Source organism: Glycine soja, chromosome 8, assembly GCF_004193775.1.
Source record: "Glycine soja cultivar W05 chromosome 8, ASM419377v2, whole genome shotgun sequence".
Taxonomy (NCBI): domain Eukaryota; kingdom Viridiplantae; phylum Streptophyta; class Magnoliopsida; order Fabales; family Fabaceae; genus Glycine; species Glycine soja.
This window is the reverse complement of record NC_041009.1, coordinates 6,605,863-6,625,322: the sequence shown is the minus strand read 5'-3', so window position 1 is coordinate 6,625,322 and position 19,460 is coordinate 6,605,863. Positions and strand designations below refer to the sequence as shown.

At 31.3% G+C, this 19,460-nt stretch overlaps 2 protein-coding genes across 2 annotated transcripts; both read left to right on the top strand.

Moving 5' to 3' along the window:
• The first annotated feature begins 2,521 nt into the window (after window positions 1–2,521).
• On the top strand, window positions 2,522–7,783 carry LOC114421496 (SAL1 phosphatase-like). The gene is made up of 8 exons (XM_028387443.1): window positions 2,522–2,790; window positions 3,226–3,301; window positions 4,745–4,818; window positions 4,912–5,117; window positions 5,984–6,194; window positions 6,283–6,381; window positions 6,504–6,657; window positions 7,334–7,783. The coding sequence occupies exons 1-8, from the start codon at window positions 2,560–2,562 to the stop codon at window positions 7,495–7,497; spliced, it is 1,215 nt and encodes a 404-aa protein (XP_028243244.1). The 5' UTR covers window positions 2,522–2,559; the 3' UTR covers window positions 7,498–7,783.
• A 2,246-nt stretch (window positions 7,784–10,029) lies between these two features.
• On the top strand, window positions 10,030–19,460 carry LOC114421495 (UDP-N-acetylglucosamine diphosphorylase 1-like). The gene is made up of 15 exons (XM_028387442.1): window positions 10,030–10,391; window positions 10,587–10,641; window positions 10,758–10,909; window positions 13,361–13,400; window positions 14,524–14,616; window positions 14,690–14,802; window positions 14,877–14,951; window positions 15,946–15,985; window positions 16,121–16,203; window positions 16,306–16,383; window positions 16,747–16,890; window positions 17,906–17,973; window positions 18,388–18,502; window positions 18,712–18,868; window positions 19,067–19,460. The coding sequence occupies exons 1-15, from the start codon at window positions 10,230–10,232 to the stop codon at window positions 19,162–19,164; spliced, it is 1,473 nt and encodes a 490-aa protein (XP_028243243.1). The 5' UTR covers window positions 10,030–10,229; the 3' UTR covers window positions 19,165–19,460.

Genomic DNA, 19,460 nt, shown 5'->3' with positions numbered 1-19,460 from the left:
AATGGGGTCAAACTTCTTTTTTTACACAATTATTTATATATTTAACTTTTAATAAATAATAAGTTTAATAAGAATATTTATTATTAATGTTATGTGTGAAACAAAATATATGTTCTACTATTAAAATAAAATTAAGTATATCTCAACTCAAAAATCTTTTTTTTCTTATATATTTTCTTATTAGTATTTTTAGTTTTACTATATATATATATATATATATATATATATATATATATATATATATCAATTTCTCTCTTTTTTACAGAATTAATTAAATATTTACTCTTATATCATGTTTATTTTGAATTGTTTCCTTAAAAAATGACTTGGGTTTATTGTATTGTTGTTCAGATTCCATTCTTAATACATACTATGTTAGAAAATTAAATATTGTCAGTCCCATTATAATTATCATTGTTTTACTTAATAAAAAAATCTTAGATTATTTTATAAAGATCAAGATAAATAAATATTAATTTTATAAAATTAATCTTATGATTGATTTTTAGTTTTTTTTTTGTTCATATCATTGATATTAAAAGGAATATAAATGAAAAAATACATAATATTATATTAAAAAAATAAAATAATAATTATTTTAAGATAATTTTTTTCCTAAATAATTAATCTAATCATCATTAATAACTTGCTATCTTAGTTCTCCATGTATTAAATGTGTGTAGATGAATATGAAATTGATATATAAGGACATGTTTGTATTTCCATTACAATCAGTTGACACAAATTTTAAAGTGTCGTTTTGTGAGAAGTAACAATTTATTACTTTTGATTGAAAGATTGTTTGAGACGATTGTTAGAGGCGTTGAGGCCCCTCAACCGTTAAAATAAACACACACTAAATAGCTAGCAATGAATAAAGGATTTGCAGTGTGAAGTGGGATAAAATTTCATAAAAAATTATTCTAGAAATTAACGCTATTTTTTTAGATAATATTTTTTTTTATTGTAATAGAGATTGACACTTGAAAAGTTGACATTATTTATTTGAGATTATTCTCATTTGTATATTGTACCAAACAATAATTAATTTTAATGAAAATTTGTAAAAATATGTCATTATGTCAGAATATACAAGAGTTGCACTTATCATAATTGATATAATTATGTATTTTTATCAATAAAAATTAAAAAAATTGAACGTTCAACCATATGAACTATAACCTCTTGATACTCAAAAAATATAAATAATTATTTTAATTGTATGTATATGTATATATGCATATATTTAAAAATTACATTAACTATTTTCGTTAATTTAATAGAAATACATTTAATAAAAATATTGCATATATATTAATTATTTTTTTGACTGAAATATATATATATATATATATATATATATATATAAAATAAAAAATATCTTAATTTTGTACATTTAATAATTATATCAAATACTCCATGAATAAAAAAGGTATTCCAAATACAAAATTTTAATTGTTTCTTTAAAACAATACTTAGGTTTAATGTACTGTTGTGCTTGTGTAGTTTCCATTCTTACTATGTACTCCCCTTTTTTTTGTGAATATTACTATGTACTCCGCTAGTGTCAAATATAAAAAGAAAAAAACATATTTTTTAATGAAAATATTTTTAAAATATTTTTTATTTAATCGAGATTATATTTTAATATTTTTAATTTTTTATATAAGTTGTAACAAAATATAATTTAGAAAAAAATTAATTTTTAAATAAGTTAAATAATATTTAATGATGTTAACTAATTTTATTAATTAAAGTGAAATGAGTTTTTGTTCCTTTTATATTCGAGATTGAGTAGAAGGAAGTATAACATTTAAGTTTTAGCAAAAAGATTTCAAAATGATCCATATAGTTAAAAATTCATTAATGATTTTTCCAAACATATGATATCCGAATCTCGCTTATAGGTGCATATTGCGTGTCGTGATTCCCCATAATAAATTAATAAATTAATTTGTATGCAAGTGAATATGAAATTGACACAATAATCAATTTGTTCATTCAAATCGAGACATTGTCACTTTAGTATCGGAAAATAATAAAATTAAAAAAAACACTAAAAGTGTAATTTGTTACTCTCATTAATCTAAAATTAAAAAACTCTTGTGATTTGTAATAATATTAACATACTTTTAAGAATTAAAATAATATTAAATAATTAAGCTTATGAATTAAAAATGACAATACTATAACTTTATATTGGATTTTCTTATATTTAAGAAATGCAACAATGCTTTATAATTTTAGTACTAAAATGATAGTTCACCAATTATATATTATTACTATGATAAGCCTGTCATCTCTAGTAGAATCTCACGCTTTAATTAATTTTTTTTATTTACAAAATTCAAACTCAAAATTTCACCTAAAAAAGAAAGAGACATGTTAATTATTCTCATTAATTAAATTAAATAAATATAAAATATAGACATAAATGTGTGTGAGGATTAAAGTCAGGCCACGGCCCAGTAGTGGAAAGAGCAGTGTAACAATTAATTAAGAATTAATAAGGGATCTTCTAATTTGAACAAAAAAAAAAAAAAAAGAGAAAGGAAAAAGATGGGTACTCAAACAACACTTTGGTGTAGAGCAAGAACTACTATAAGTGTAGGAGGTGATTGGAAGTTGTTCGAATCCAGAATCCGAAAAAAGGGCACCACCGTGTCAACAAGTAGAAGCAGAAGCTGTTTTTGTTCTTCGCCGCTGACACTAATCGTTTCTTCAATGCCTTACGAGAAGGAATTCGCCGCTGCAAAAAAAGCAGCCACTCTCGCTGCTCGTCTCTGCAAGGCACCACCCCTTCCCTCAATTACTAACCCTTTATTTCACCATCACCATTTACATTAACAAAATTTAATTTTTTTTAGATAACCCCCTTTATTTTGCATATGGGTCTGCGATGTGCTATTATGTTGAAATTTTAGACTAGTTTTTGCGCAATTGTATTTTTGTTGCATATCCTGGTTAGTAAAACTATTCCCATAAGGCGAGTTGGATGGTTAAGGGAGAAGGAAAGAGGGGAAAGGTCGCCGTTTCAATCCCTTTTGCTAATAAAAACAAACAATATTAACAATTAACATTTGCCAAAAAAAAAACTATTGGAATTGCTGAGTTTTATATTTTGTTTATTTTTCAAAAGTACTGCGACGATTAATGCCTGAAAATTAAACGAAGAGGAAATGCTGGTATAATACTGATTGATTCTTCTTTGTATGGTTTGTACAGAAAGTACAGAAGGCTCTTCTGCAATCCGATGTGCACTCAAAGTCAGACAAAAGTCCTGTCACAGTGGCTGATTATGGTTAGTTTTATCTTATTCCTATGCGCATAGTGTTTGATTATATATATGTGTTAATGTTGAATAATTTTTTCTGCAATAGCTCACATTGACAAGCTAATTGTAGTTGTAAAGTTGTTGTCTATTGACTGAGTCGAAGTAGTGCTGACCGGTTATAATATTATCCTCTTGTCTTAGTTGTTATGGATACTTGTACCGGTTGGATTATGTCTAGATAAATAGAAGCTGAACAATGGGAATGATGTGCAATATCGAGTTATCTTTTCTACTACTTGCCATGGTTTATTTATAGATGGATAATACAGGGTTACTGATCTGATCACAACATATAGTTTATTAGTGTTATGGTTCAAACCCTGCAACTGATTTACAAAACCAGCAAACAGAGCAACACAACAGCAGGTTTGTGTTCCTCTTCCTCATTGAATAGCGCAGACGGAGTCCAGTCCTATGAGCTTTTCACATTCATTAATTTTAAATTTTTTTTCTTTTATTTGTTGCGTATAATGGGTGTAGATGATGCGTTCCATCAATATATAACTAATTAGGTTTACAAGAAATAGCCAACCAATATTAACAGTATCATTGCAGTTTGAAAGCTATTGCATTTAGGAGTTGTTCTTTAATAATATTGTTATAAATACACTAAGGCTTAAGCTTTTAGGAGTTGTTCTTTAATAATATTGTTATAAATACAGTCTCTCTACACCAATTATTTATAAGTCCTAACATACTAGTTTTAAACCATGTATTGAAACTCTCTTTGTTGAAAAATTGTGATGATTTGCTAGTATAAGCCTATTGTTGTAAATTGTGTTTGATGATTTACTATGTATAAGGCAAGGCTGGCTTGTATAAAGCATTTTGTCTGGCTTGTATAAAGCATTTTGTCTTACAGGACAGAGATGAGGAAAGACCTTCCACTTCTAATTCTAGTTCTATGTTATAACATGCAACTATACCAAATGCTTTGTCTGCCTTTCCTTACTAATTTATTTATTATTATCACACTGTGTATTGTTCTGCAATGTGTCTCCATTTTTTATTTGTTTTGTAAATACAAAAACGGGAGCTAATTATATTTAGCTCAGCCAGCAAGTTCTTGGGCAAATTTCTCTTGAGCATAACAAACTAGTCCATATGCGTATTAGTGGATATTCCTTTTGCTACCACCTCCCCCCCAAAAAAGTGGATGTTCCCTATTTCCTTTGTAAGGTGGCAATTTGGTTGCTTCTGGGAAGTCTTTTTTTCCCGTAAGATCATGTAAATTTTGAGCTCGTGCTTCATTGCCTATAATATGGACCACCTGCAAAAAAAGATAGTTATTTACATTTTCTGCATCGTTTTCCATTTATATTTTTTTTAGTTGCTACACTCATTCATTGAGGTTTAGCTGAAGTGCCAATGCACTTCATATAAATTGTGTTGCTTCCATGTGGTTTACAGGTTCACAAGCATTGGTCAGCTTTATACTTGAGAGAGAACTTCCTTCTGAACCATTTTCATTAGTAGCTGAGGAGGTGAAATTGTAAACTCTTACAAATTTCTTGGACATGCAAAGACTCTTCTTTCTTTTCCATGCTTGAGTATAAAGTTCAATTTTAAAACTTTAGGATTCAGGTGATCTTCGTAAGGAGAGTGGTCAGGATACGCTGAAGCGCATTACAGAACTTGTCAATGATACCCTTGCTAGTGAAGGATCAAATAGCTTTTCTACTTTAACAACAGATGATGTGCTTGCGGCCATTGACGGTGGTAAATCTGAAGGTGGTTCAGTTGGACGGCACTGGGTTTTGGATCCGATAGATGGTACTAAAGGGTGAGTATCCTTTCTTTTTTTTTTTTCTCAAAAAATTCAATATTCTGTGTGTCGAAGTTTCATAAGTTTCTCTTCCTACAAAATTGGAATCTTGTTGCAGCATGAAGTTGTTTGTAATATCTCGTGTCATAAATACATGAAATTTGTCTAGTATTATTAATCTTGATTATTTTCTAAGATTGCAGTTGTCATTCAATATCTTATTTTGATTAGGAAGTAAGGACAAAAATAGTGGTTGAAATCCATTTACTATCATTTCAAACAAACATATAACTATAAAGATGATTTTAATTTTGAAAGACATTATCTAATATCTATTAACAGGCATGGTGAAATTGACTATCTAAAGGACTGCTTGGTTCGAGAAACGTTTTCTGTTTTAATTTTTTTTCACTTTTAATTTAAAAAATGTCACCTTGTTTTTATTTTATTTCTTATTTTCAAAAGTTTGTACAATAAATAGGAAAAACAAATTTTTATTATTTTCTGCTTTCATTTTCTACAAGGAAACCAAGTGAAAACATAAAATGAAAATAGAAAACATTTTCTCAAAGCAAATGCCCTTAATTTGTCTAGAACACTTCTGGCTTATGAAAATTGGAATATCTGTTCATGCTAAATGAAGATTGTTAATCTATATTTTTGAAGTCATAAAAATTTGATCACATAAAATACTAGTATAGTAATATTTACTTTTATTTCCTTTACTCATCAAAATAATTAAACATTTGATTGAATAATTCTTTTTCTTCATTAATTTCCTAATTTACAGTCTATATTATACTTTTTGTTTCACTTGCATGGTTACTGTGCTATCATTGTGTATGTGTCATTGAGTAGCTCATGGTTGTGAGATGACATTATAGGTTTGTAAGAGGAGATCAATATGCTATAGCGTTAGCTTTACTAGATGAAGGCAAAGTTGTATTGGGTGTCTTGGCTTGTCCAAACCTTCCACTGGCATCCATTGGCTCCAATCAGCAGCTTTCTTCTTCAAATGAAGTTGGTTGTCTCTTCTTTGCTAAAGTTGGTGATGGAACATATATGCAAGCACTGGGTGGTTCTACACAAACTAGGGTTGGTGCTTATCAAAATGTTCTTACTTGAAACTTTACACTTTTGGTAATTTCCTTGACTGTTTTCCTATGACCAAATGATCATCCAGGTGCATGTCTGTGATATTGATAACCCAGAGGAAGCATCATTTTTTGAATCTTTTGAAGCAGCACACTCCTCACATGACTTATCTAGCTCCATTGCAGAAGTAATACTGTTAGAACTAGAAGTTAACATATTTGTCCTTTTTCATATTTTTTTTAGTTTTTCTTTTAGCTCTTTTAGATTTATTCTGCAGACATTTCTTGACCATTATTACTTCATGAACAGAAACTCGGTGTCAAAGCACCACCAGTCAGAATTGATAGCCAAGCAAAATATGGAGCTTTGTCAAGAGGAGATGGGGCTATATATTTGCGTTTCCCTCACAAAGGATACCGTGAAAAAATATGGGATCATGCTGCTGGCAGCATTGTTGTGACTGGTGTGTATTTTTCATTCTTTTTGTCTTTTTATTATGAATTATTTCCTGTAGTAAGATGTTTCTTCAGTCTTCACATATTTTAAGGTGCTGCTGAATAGTTATATTTCAATCACTGATTTTGTTTGACTTTTCTTTATCATGTTCCTTAGCATTGGTCTTTGGTTGGTCTAATGGATGGAGAAATAAATTGAATGCACTACTTTTTCTTTTGTTGCCTGTGGAAGGTTGGGTTGGGGTTGGGGGTTTGATTTTTTTATATACTCCTTTCCCTTCCCTTCAAAGTAAGACACCAGGCATGTATGGTTATTTTTCCTTAATTTAATTTTTGTTTCTAAAAAACAAGAAAAATCTGCTAAATAAAGAAAAATAATTGTAAGGGAATAGGTACTACAAGAATACCGGAAATTTGCTTGTTGGGGGGAGTGGGGTATTGAATATATTTTAGTGGTTATAATTTTCTTGTCCACACTAGTCCTCAAGGGTCAATACGATGATATGATATACTGCTTTCTTATTTTAAATGGCATATGTACTTATAAATGAGAATGAAACATGCCAAAAATTATGACTTTCATTGACAATTTACATGTTTCAAGAGTTAGGTTCCTGCATAGATTAGATGTTGAATGTATGTTTCTGCTTCTAATCTTCTATACATGCAACTGGACTTCTGTAGAAGCTGGAGGTATCGCCATGGATGCTGCGGGGAACCCTCTGGACTTTTCAAAAGGAAAGTTTCTTGATGTTGTATCTGGTATTATCGTTACAAACCAGAAATTGAAGGCATCGCTTTTGAGAGCAGTTAAAGAAGCACTCAATGAGAAAGTTTCATCCTTGTGATCTCCATTAAGCGAATGATTCTACAAATGAGCTTGCTAACTTTGTTGTCGGCTCGTTATATGGGACCTTCCCCTCAATTGTGCTATATTTCATTCGTGATCTGATAAAGTTGAATAAATGATGGGACTTCCTCTGATACTTTCTTTGTAGCAGATTTCTGCTCTGGTTTTTTTGCAGATGCTATTTTCTTCTCCTTAATACTTGTCTTTTTCTCTCCTTTTCTGTTAGTAAACAGAGATGAGAGGTCTTCTTTTAAGCCTGTTTGAAAATTAATTCTTCTTCATTACTTTGTGAGAGGTGATGTATTTCAAAATTTCAATATATATTAGTCCAAAAATAACCTAAAATTTAGTTATCAAATATCAGGAAAATAAGGATGGCAAGCAGTGACCTCATATTATCAAGATCTGTGTTTGTTTTGCAGAAAATGTTAACTTTGAAACATACATTTGTGTGTGTATATATATATATATGAGTTGTGATCTATATACTCTAAGAATAATTCTTTTAGAATTATTCTTCATTCTCATCGCTTATTTTCTTAAGATCTAATGATTAAAATTAATTACTTATTACAATAATTACATCTTAAAATAATGATGGAGATGAGGAGTAACTTTAAAAGATTTCTTCTTAGAGCAAGTGAATTTCCTCCCATGTGTATATATGTGTGTGTATATATATAGAGAGATTAATATATGAAAAAAGTACTGGCAATACACTTGTAAAAGAAATGGAAGTTATATATGTATGCATAGAGAATTGGTCTAGTGTGGTAAGGTAGACAAATAATTGAGTTACTTTATCAAATATAATATTGCACCAATATATTTTAAAAGGATCTAAACATCATAAATAAATTAATTAGTGTGGAGTTATGCTAAATTTTGAGTTTAACATGTAATCTAAGAGATTCAGATATTCAATTGTATTAAATATTTATAAAGAATTTTATTGTTTATAATAATATTTAAGAAAGAATGACTATCGTCTTATCAAATTATATCAGTTAAATATTGAAAGTCTTAACAGAATAAATTAAATATTATTAATTTATTTTCCATTAAAAATAACATAATGATTCAGGGGTCAACCCATTAAGCTGTGAAATAAAAACCGTTAATTGTAAAAGTTACATGGACTGGACTGAAAGAAACCTACGTTTATTAACCTGGGAAACAAAAATCACTAATTCTATAAGTTACATGAACTGGACTGAAGGAAACCTACATTTAAAATGAATTTTTTTAACAAAGCCCACAGCATGTACGAATTACAGATTAAATAAATTGTCTGTATGCCGCAGTTCATATACTCAGCTATACATCTATGTATGAAACTATGAATTGTTTGCGATGTTATTCATATATGCACAACGTGTCACTTTCTGCTATGTATGAATTGTTTGCGATGTTATTCATATATGCATGTAAAATTTCTAGATGTGCAATTTTTTTTTTCTTTTCAGTTTTTCATTTAATAACTAAATTTGGATTTAGCAGTGCAACACGAGTGAGTATCTTACGTGTGCGTACGTAAAAAATATGAAAATATGCAATGATAGGAATAGGAGAATATGAGGGAGGAGGGGGTAATCGGAATTTCACATCAGAGGGCCATGACATGTTTATGATATTGATGCAATCAAGAGCATATCCGTATTATATTTATTTGACATATGCTCTTGCCTAACTAGAAGTCATTGCTTTCCATTGTAATATGCTAGGGTCGGTTGGGTGTGTTATGGTAATCTGTCCAAATTAAATTATTGCAATGTGCTTGCTTAAACAAAAATTATCAACTTCAGATCTTTCCCAATCAATCTCATCTTAACAAATAAAATGTGTCCTTGTGGACTTGAATTCTAAATAATTTTTTTACTCGTGTTGGGTGACTGTTCATGACTTCAACCAGCTAAATGGAAATGATTATTTAGTAGTTAAGAGAATCTGTTATTTTTCTACAAAAATTAAAAACTGTTATTGAACACCCCCAAAAAATATGCAGGATAGGTACTATTGGTCTTCATGAATATCAGACCAAGAAACACATGTCAACGTTAATAAAAAATTACTATAAGACTTTGAAAGTTTAATAATTTATATAAATTATTAATGTGAAATTATATGAACATGTAATATAAATTTACCTCATCATTATATTTTTCTTCAAAATATCAACATATTAGATTAATGATTGAGATGATGTGATAAAATAATTAAATTTTATTCATTGTACACGTAATAACAACAAATAATTTCTAGTTTGGCTAATCTTTTACAAGATGTCGTGGGTGTAAGAATAACATATGTTAGGTTCACTTTGGGTTTATTGAATGTGACAAATCTTGACTTAAGAATCACTTTAGTAAAGTGCTATCGAAGAAAAAAACAATTTTCTCCAAACTTTTTTTTTAATTTTTTTTTTATATTTTGGTTTGGCGTGAAATTACTAAATTAGTAACGAAAATGATAATGGCGGCAGCATACTCCAGATGTGAAAGAGGGAGGGGGTATTTAGGTAATTATGCAGTGACTGAAGGATGGTGGTTACCGATTTGATTCTTGTCTTCCTCGCCACTGTTCCCCTGTCTCCATAACAAACCAACACTCAACCTCACTCACTCGCTCATTCGCTCTCTTCACAATTTCCAGATCTGAAATCAAAATCGAAATCGAAACCGAAGAGAGAGAAAACGTGAAACCGAGAGAGAGAGAGAGAGAGAGAGAGAGATGAGGGAACCATCGTCGGTGGGATTCGAAGGCAACGGCGTCGTTTCTTCGCCGCCGCAAGCTCTCATCGAGAGACTGAAAGACTACGGCCAAGAAGACGTTTTCGCCCTCTGGTACGAGCTCTCCCCCGAGGAACGCGAGTTTCTCGTCAAGGACATTGAGGTAATTTTATTTCCTTCCGATCCAATTCCATCTCTTCTTCTCCGCCACGAAATTCGCCTCCGATTCGAGCTCGGAGCTTCAGATTCGCGATTCGACTTCATTGCATTTTTCGTTTTCAGATTGTTTTGACCTCGTAGCACGTGATTTTTGCTTCTGTTTTTTTTTTTTGTTTAATTATTCTGTTCCGTTTTGCAGAGTTTAGATCTTTCGAGAATTGACCGGATTATTCGATGCTCGCTGCGATCTCAAGGTTTGGATGCTAATCAGTGATTACGTGTTTGTTAATTAATCGAATCGAATTCTTCTCTTTACGTTCATGCATGTTAATTAACGATTGCGTGTAACTGAATTGCGATTGCTTCTCAGGACTGCCGGCGGCGGCCATTGAGCCGGTGCCGGAGAGCAATGTGTCGACGGTGGAGGAGAGAAGCCAGGAGGATCGAGAGAGATGGTTGAAAATGGGATTGAAAGCTATTTCAGATGGCAAATTAGCCGTGTTGCTTTTATCTGGTGGCCAGGTACATTTGAATCTGTTTTTGATGAGCGTATACCTTTGTTTTTTTAGTGATTAGAAGATGATGAATGATAATAATGATGTGTTATTTCAATATTGTTTGATGCCAGCGACATATGTTTAGAATCTTTGAATACATGGTGCAATGGTGCATAATTGATGTGATGATTATGATGATAAAGATTTCAAGCTGTATGATTTCTTTGTTTTTCTATCAGCATTATTTTGTTATAATGCCTACCCTTTTGGGAACCTTCTCCGTTAGAGACAAAGTAGAATTCGGGGGTCTTCCATTTTGATTGTCCCTAAAAAGCAACATCATTGGCTGCAAAGGTGTGATAGTGTAAGAGCGGATGCTCTTTTGTTTATTCTTTTTTTAACTTTACTAATATGCTTTGATGTGTTATGGTATGCTACTACTATGATGCGGTTCTTTTGTTTTTCACTTAAAATAATAGGTAATTGATTTCCTAAGGTGTAAAAAGCAGTGGCTTTAACTTGGTTTATTGTAATCATTAAGTACAATAAAGTTGCTTTGTGCTATGGGGTTGCCCTCGTGTCTCTCATCTCATCGGATTCCGTCAAAAAGCAATATATGAATATGAATACATGGCATATGGTTAGCGGTTCCTCTAAAAAAAAAAGCATATGGTTAGCGGCATCAACATTAAAACATGATACTTGACATAGTTAAATTTTAATTCCCGCTTAGTAAAACTCTCTAATGCTTTTCCTATTTTAAAAGAAAAAATAATTCCTGATTTTTCAATAGTAGTTTATTACTTGTGACGTAGGCTCATAGCTAAAATTAAGGATATGATAAGTTTTGATATGTTAATAAAAAATTATTAAAAAAATATGTATTCAAATATGAAGATTTTTAAGAGAAGTAACATTTTTTTCTAATCCCTATCCTTTTAGCTTTTTTTTAAAATTTTAAAATTTTAACTTAAAATATTAAATTGTAGCTTGAGCCGTCTCCCCCCAACCTAACCTCCTAGCTGTATCCGTTGTTTTTTTATTTTTTAAACAAAAAATTCCAATACTTCCCAGATATGTATTGATCGGTGTCCGACACTGATTCGTTGGCCATATTGGAGTATCCGGCAGGTGGCTTTTACATGAACTGTCATTGTTGTTGATATTGTTATTATTTATTTATTTCTATTATTAAATTTGATGTCTCATTTTTTATTCTTATGAAGTTATATCATACTCTTTTTTTCTTTCTTTCATGAAATCATGTATCTTTTTTTTTTTTTTTATGTGGTAACATGCGTCCTGAGAATTATTCATTTTTTTCTTCTCTTTTAGTCAAAGATTTAATAAATATTTAAATTTCCTCAATCAACATCAAATATAACAAAGTATTTGTAAATTTTTAATAAAATATAATTATAACAATAATTTTTAAAATTAAAATATGTGAATATTTATACTTTTTATCTTTTAATTTATTTATTTTTTCATTAAAATATATTTTTTAATTAAATTAATTTCTAAATATTATCTATAACAATGTAAAAAGATTAAAAGATTAAAGACTATACAATTTCTAAATATCATCTTGATGTGTATTGACTACTTTTATTATAAGAAATACTAATAACATATTATTTTCATCACACTATTATTAGATGAATTTTGTATGAGTTTCATTAAAAAGAGAGTGTGATTTTTTAATGATACCCACATCCACATGAAATACATTCAATAATAATGTGTTGAAATAAAATGTTTTTTTTATTAATATATAACAGATCATTTAACTGGCTTGAAAAACCACTTGTACTTGGGAATTTGAAAGACTCCTTTTTTCTGCTTCTTAGTTGGCATTGTTTGTCTAATCACGAGACTAAGTATAATATCATGAACCAAGTATTATTTTTTGCTATAAAAATGTGACTAATTTTATAGATGGTTATGCATTTGCATAAGAGTTCAATGCTGATCCAATTCTTAGTCGATCTTCAATTTTAGAAATTATGGATTTGTTTGTTTTTTTTCCTCAATACTTCTTGCAGCATGAAGTCTGGAAACGTTAGCCTGATGAATTATCTTTTATGGTTTTCTTGATAATTCAATCAAAACCTTCTTGATAATTTTTTCACTGGACATTTGCTGTGAATGAGATACAAGCACATACAGTAAATCTGGAGAAACATTTACTTGTATCGTGAAAGAGGAAAGATGTTACAACTTACAAATGATTTATGATGCATAAAATAAATCTTTGACTAAAAGCAGCTGGAGGAAATAATCTTTTTGCCTTGAGATTTGTTTTGATGCTTAAGCCTCAGAATATTAGTTATGTATATTACATTCTTAGTTGACCTGATGCATCTGGAACTTATTTAAGTAGTATTCAGTCTTCATTCTTAACTGTTAAATTTCAAATTGTCTATCACTCTATCTGTTTGGCTGACTTAAGAATGTCCCAAAACTTTAAATGCAGGGGACTCGACTTGGAAGTTCAGATCCAAAAGGATGTTTCAGTGAGTATTTTCACTTGATATTGAAAGCAAATTATTGAAACTCAAATTTCTTTAGTTGGCGTGTTGGACCAGTTTGATAGAAACAGAGGCACAATGCTACTGAAATGCTTCTGTTATATAAGTATGAGATTCCACACAAACAGTAGATATCTTTTGGATAAGTAGGGAAAACAAATAGAAAAAATGGAAAAAAAATCTAAGAAAGTTCTCAGTTCCCATAGTTGAGAGTCCAAGCTAAAGAGGCTGAAATTTCCCCAAAATATATTCTCTCTCCCCCCTTTTCTCTCTTCCCATCCCTCTATAACTAACTTTGCCAACTCATCCCATTCTATCTCTCATCCCTTCCCATCCCTTGTTCCCTCCTCGTGTTCCTTTTCTCTTCCTAGGGTAAACCTTCCAAATTTTAGGCATATTACAAACTTGATCAGTTGATCTATCAATTGGCCTATATCCTCTTCACCTCTTATTCTTAACCATAGGGAAGCTCATTTTTCATTTGTTGTGGCTTTTAATGATGTTTATAATTTACACACTATATATTGACGCACTCACCCTTCTATTTCATGTAAATCATTCTAATTAGAACCAATGGTAGAAACTTCCTTCAGACAAAAAAGTTTGGGAAGATAACAAACTTCTTTGGATGAAATGAAAACCAGAAGCTTTTATTTATATATAGATTCTTTAGTTAAATTCCTTCTGGTAAGAAAGAAAGCAAAATATATTTGTCATGGATAGCAGAAAGGAAGTAGTTGAATGTTGAGCATGGATGGGTTACAAGCAAGTTGATATTTGCATGTAAAGTAGAAGGTATCTAATAATTTCTGATTCCGGGACTACTAACTTTTTTTTTACTGAATATAAATAGGAATTCTGAGTGCATTTCCTATCTTCTCCACTTCCCAGTCCCTTTTATCTTGCCAAAATTTCTGCCAAGCTTGACTCCTAAATTGTATCAAAGCAGCTGCAGTCCGCATTTTTTATAAGCCTTTCTTTATTTATTTACCCATTCACTATTGTATTTATGTCTAAGTAAGTTGTGGTATTTTTGTCATTTTAATGTGCTTTGAGGGTAAATCATGAAATATATCTTTATGTATTATTATATTATATTATATTTTAGATATTGGACTTCCATCTGGAAAATCACTTTTTCAACTTCAAGCTGAGAGGATTTTGTGTGCACAGAGACTAGCTGCTCAAGCTACAAATGAGAGTAAGTTTCATTTGTCTTGGTTCAGTTTCTCTCGCATTATTTGGTTAGATCCTCATCAGTTTATGCATTGCAGATTCTTCTTCTTCAGTGCAAATACACTGGTACATCATGACTAGTCCATTCACTGATGAGGCAACACGCAAATTCTTTGAAAGTCATAAATTTTTTGGTCTTGAGGCAGAACAGGTAAGATGTCTAAACCTTTTTCATGTTCTATTAGTACTCGTTTTACTTACTATGGACTTATCTCTTTGATATAGGTTACCTTTTTCCAGCAAGGAACAATCCCTTGTGTTTCCAAGGATGGCAGATTTATTATGGAGACTCCATACAGGGTATACTCTCATTCTTTACTGAGCTGTAAATATATTTTCTTCTCTTTTTTGCTTTCTTAAATTTATGTAAACTAAAACATAGAAAAATGAGGGTACCAAGAACTTAGCATTCAACCTATTATTGTTGATAAATGATTTATTTATTTGATAATGTCATAAATTGGAACAATTGCTGCATCTCTTTAAGTATTCAAAATTTGAATTTGGGGGCTGCTGCACCTTGGTGTGTGCCAATTTTTCTAGATGAAGTGTCTTGTAAAATAAATCCTAGGGATATACATATTAATAAAAACTTGGGAGTTCCTGTGCAATATGGCTTATGGGAGGTCAGATTGAGTTGCAAGATTTTTCAAGCTCAAATTTAGAATGCTATATATGCATTGCCTCATGTTTTGTCCTATGTTTAGGTCTTGTATCTATTCCTTGAACAATTTGCATTAAGCTTATTGACAAGAATGCTGTTGCTCATTTTAGAGGAGCTGGGTCCTTCTCTTTGTGCTGAATTGTGTAAATAATTTGGTTTCAAATGACAGACTATTTAAAATTGAGGATTGGTAGTTTGGAAAGACAAATTTATTCACCAATATGTTGAAATGGTTAGGGAGTAATCAGGGCTCCTTATGGCATGACATTTTTTTTAAAATTTTAACATATGCCAATGATTAAGACATCTTACCTGACAAAAATTTTAAGTAACAAAAATAATAGAGGACTAAACTATTAAAAAAAAGCCTTTATTTTCTCACTCATCCTTTTTTCAATTTTTTTAAGGCCTGTGAAATGTTAAAGTATCTAATTAGGGAATGAGAACTTGAAGAGGTGATTCTTTATTCACAACGTTTGGTTTTATTTTACTTGTCTAATTTTATTTATATCTTGCTACTTTTGAACTCTAGCTCCTATTTTTTTATGACCCCATTTTGAATTGTTTTTAATTCTATGTATACTTTGGTTACATGTCCGGTGGTTTAATATTTGAAACTTTTAAAGCCAGGTAGCAAAGGCTCCTGATGGGAATGGTGGAGTGTATTCAGGTACCTTGTGGGGTTTATATAGACGAGTTCTTTTCTCATATTCCAGTCTGAAATGCTGACTTAGACTGCATTTTTTTTAATATTATTTACATATTGGTTGGTCAAAATTGAATATATTGGATTTTTTTTATTCAGCTCTGAAATCTACCAAATTATTGGAGGATATGGCCTCAAAAGGAATTAAGTATATTGATTGCTATGGAGTTGACAATGCACTGGTAATTTATTTCCTTGCTTCCTATTTTTCTCTCATTAATCAATTTTCCTGGTCAGTTATCACTTCTTATTTAAAGAAATATTGATTAGGATTTGTGAAACAGGTTCGAGTTGCTGATCCAACTTTTTTAGGTTACTTCATTGATAAAGGTGTTGCTGCTGCTGCAAAAGTTGTCCGTAAGGTAACAGATCAATTAAGTAATTCCAATTGAGGTAATCGGTAGAATAATTTCTGAATTTGAGAGGTCAATTTATTTATTGCTTATATTTCCCATCTTTGTGCGAAGAAATGAAACAAGTCTGTTTAAGAAATGATAGCCAAGGAAAAGAGTGGAAGCATGCATTAAATGTATATACCTACGGTTTAGTTCAATTCTAATATATTTAGAGTTCTATATCTCATTGTGATGTTGGTAATATTCAGAATCAGTAATTTATGAAAATTGCACGAGACAAATGATAAGTAGTTTCTTTTATAAAAATAAAAATTCAATTGATTTTATTTGCTTACTATATGCATATTAAATTTTGTCATTATATGACAGGCGTATCCACAAGAAAAGGTTGGTGTGTTTGTAAGACGAGGTAAAGGTGGTCCTCTTACTGTAGTTGAATACAGTGAGTTGGACCAGTCACTAGCTTCTGCAGTCAATCAAGCAACTGGCCGTCTTCGTTTTTGTTGGAGTAATGTTAGTCTATTCTTCCTATATATAATCTCATTGCTTCTCCTTTCTGCACTCAATTTGCCATAAGCTTTGAGGATCATTTCCCTTTAAATTTGGGTATGATCTTCTAGAATGGAAATCTAGGGATTGAAGAGTTCTCACCCTACATGATTGGAACCTAGAAACGAGTTGAGTTTTCAGTAAAAAAGAGATGAGAAAGACAGAGAAAAGAAAGGAAGAGAATATGAATACTTTCAGAGTGTTTATTTCCTAAGGTTTCCCTTCACAAAGGGTTTTTTTCTTTTTCCAAGAAAGCTAATGCTCAGATCCCTAGTGGTAATGTCGGAATGTCCACTCTTCTATACCTTCTACTGTTTCAGCTAATTCCCTCCCTCAACATCTTCAACTGCCTAACTGTTCTAACTAACTACATCTACTCCCTGGCCCTATCACTACAATTCCTAACTAAGTGGAAACCAAAAGTATCAAATTTTGATAGCGGCTTTCTGTGATCCTGGCAGGAGCTTCTGCTCTTTGATATGATCATATATTATCTGTTACCAAATAGGCATACAGTGTTGGAGACTATGGGAGTCTTTCGAAGATGAAAATTTATCATCCAGTTTTGTTTCTAAATATCTTATATACCTATTTTTTCTGGTTCTGTATTAAATATTTCAGAAAGATATAATTACTCCTTCTGATCTTATTTTCCTATGCATCCATGTGGTTGTCATAGTGGCTTGTTACGCATGCTTCATTATCAACCAAAACAGGAAATTCATAAAGATAAGACGATAGTGACTCAATGACTCAATGGTGTCAATTAATCTATTTTACTGACCCCACTAAAGGGATAAGGCTCAGTTGTTGTAGTAGTATAAGATGAATGCTATTATGTGTGATCATATTTAAGCTTGAGCATTCAACTAGTCATGTACAGATCATGAAAATATTTGTACTTTAGAGTTTGATTGTTATTTTTACTGGCTGAGTTTTAAGTTATCTTCAAGATTTCTGATCAACCTTGTGATTTCAGGTCTGCTTACACATGTTCACTCTGGATTTTCTGAACCAAGTGGCAAATGGCCTTGAAAAAGACAGCATGTATGTGTGTTGCCTTCTTAACTCCAACCTTCTGCCCCCATTATTTGTCCTCCATCTTGCTTCTTATTGTTTTCTGAATTCCAACTGCGAAGACATTTACTTATTGCTAGACATGCAGCTACACTTAATGTCATAATGTCATATACCATATCAAGTTAAAAAAATGTGACATTGCTGTAGTACCAATTTGATGGTAGAGAAAAGATCATCTTCACTAGTTTAATCAAATGGCATGGATTACTCAGGAAAATTAATCACTATTCTTCTGAGGCCTCATTTATCAGTAATTGATAATTAATGAAGTTTAATTCTGGATAAAGTCAAAAAGGGTGTTGATACCACTTTTGTATCATATAATCTGCAACCTTCTAGCTGTTTTGTATATATTGATATGTGGATTGATTTTATGTGCAGTTATCATCTTGCAGAGAAGAAAATACCTTCCATACATGGATATACAATGGGATTAAAACTTGAACAGTTTATATTTGATGCATTTCCATATGCTCCTACGACTGCACTTTTTGAGGTAACTATAATTCTAAATTGGCTTAAATATCTTTTTGGTCCTTCAAATTTGGACTAAGTTTGCTTTTGGTCCCTCAAATTTTAAATTGATTTTCTTTTCCTAATTTGGAAATAGTCTACACTTAATCCTTAATTTGTGATCTCTTTAGTCCCTAATAAAGACCAAAAGCGAGCTACTCATTATTGCATATTTTATGCATCCATGTTCAGGTGTTACGGGAGGAGGAATTTGCACCAGTGAAAAATGCAAATGGATCCAATGTTGACACTCCAGACAGTGCGAAACTACTTGTTCTTCGACTCCACACTCGTTGGGTAGTTGCTGCAGGTGGCTTCTTAACACATTCAGTGCCCTTATATGCAACAGGTAAGTTATTTACTCTTTTTTTTTTTCATGGAGAAGAAGTATAATTGCGGCTGGACTCTTGCACAGACATATGTACACACACACATGGAGAGAATGTGACAGAAAGAGATGGAGAGATAGTATAATTTTTTGTTAGAAAAGTGATTGTCTTATCTAACTCTTCCTTTTCTTTTTATGAAATGTCCCGCCCTCATTCAGGTGTTGAAGTGTCACCACTCTGTTCGTATGCTGGTGAAAACCTGGAACCAATATGTCGAGGAAGAACATTTCATGCACCTTGTGAGATCTCGTTCTAGTTCCACCCTGTTTGTGCAGCTTTTTTGTGACTTACACTACAATGAGGGAGTTCTCAGTCCCATACATGTTGCAAGATTACTTTGCGTATGCCACTCATCATTCACAGTTATCAATGTATATTATCTTCTCCAATCTGTTTCTGATTGGTTTTTGGTTTTTTCTTTTTTGGCCACTGATCTGTTTTAGTGTGCTGAGGAATGTACATGTATCATAATTTTACTGAGCATTTATTTGCCCATGCAGACTCCAATATATCGCCCCATTTTCCTTTTTCCATAACTATTTACCAAATTAA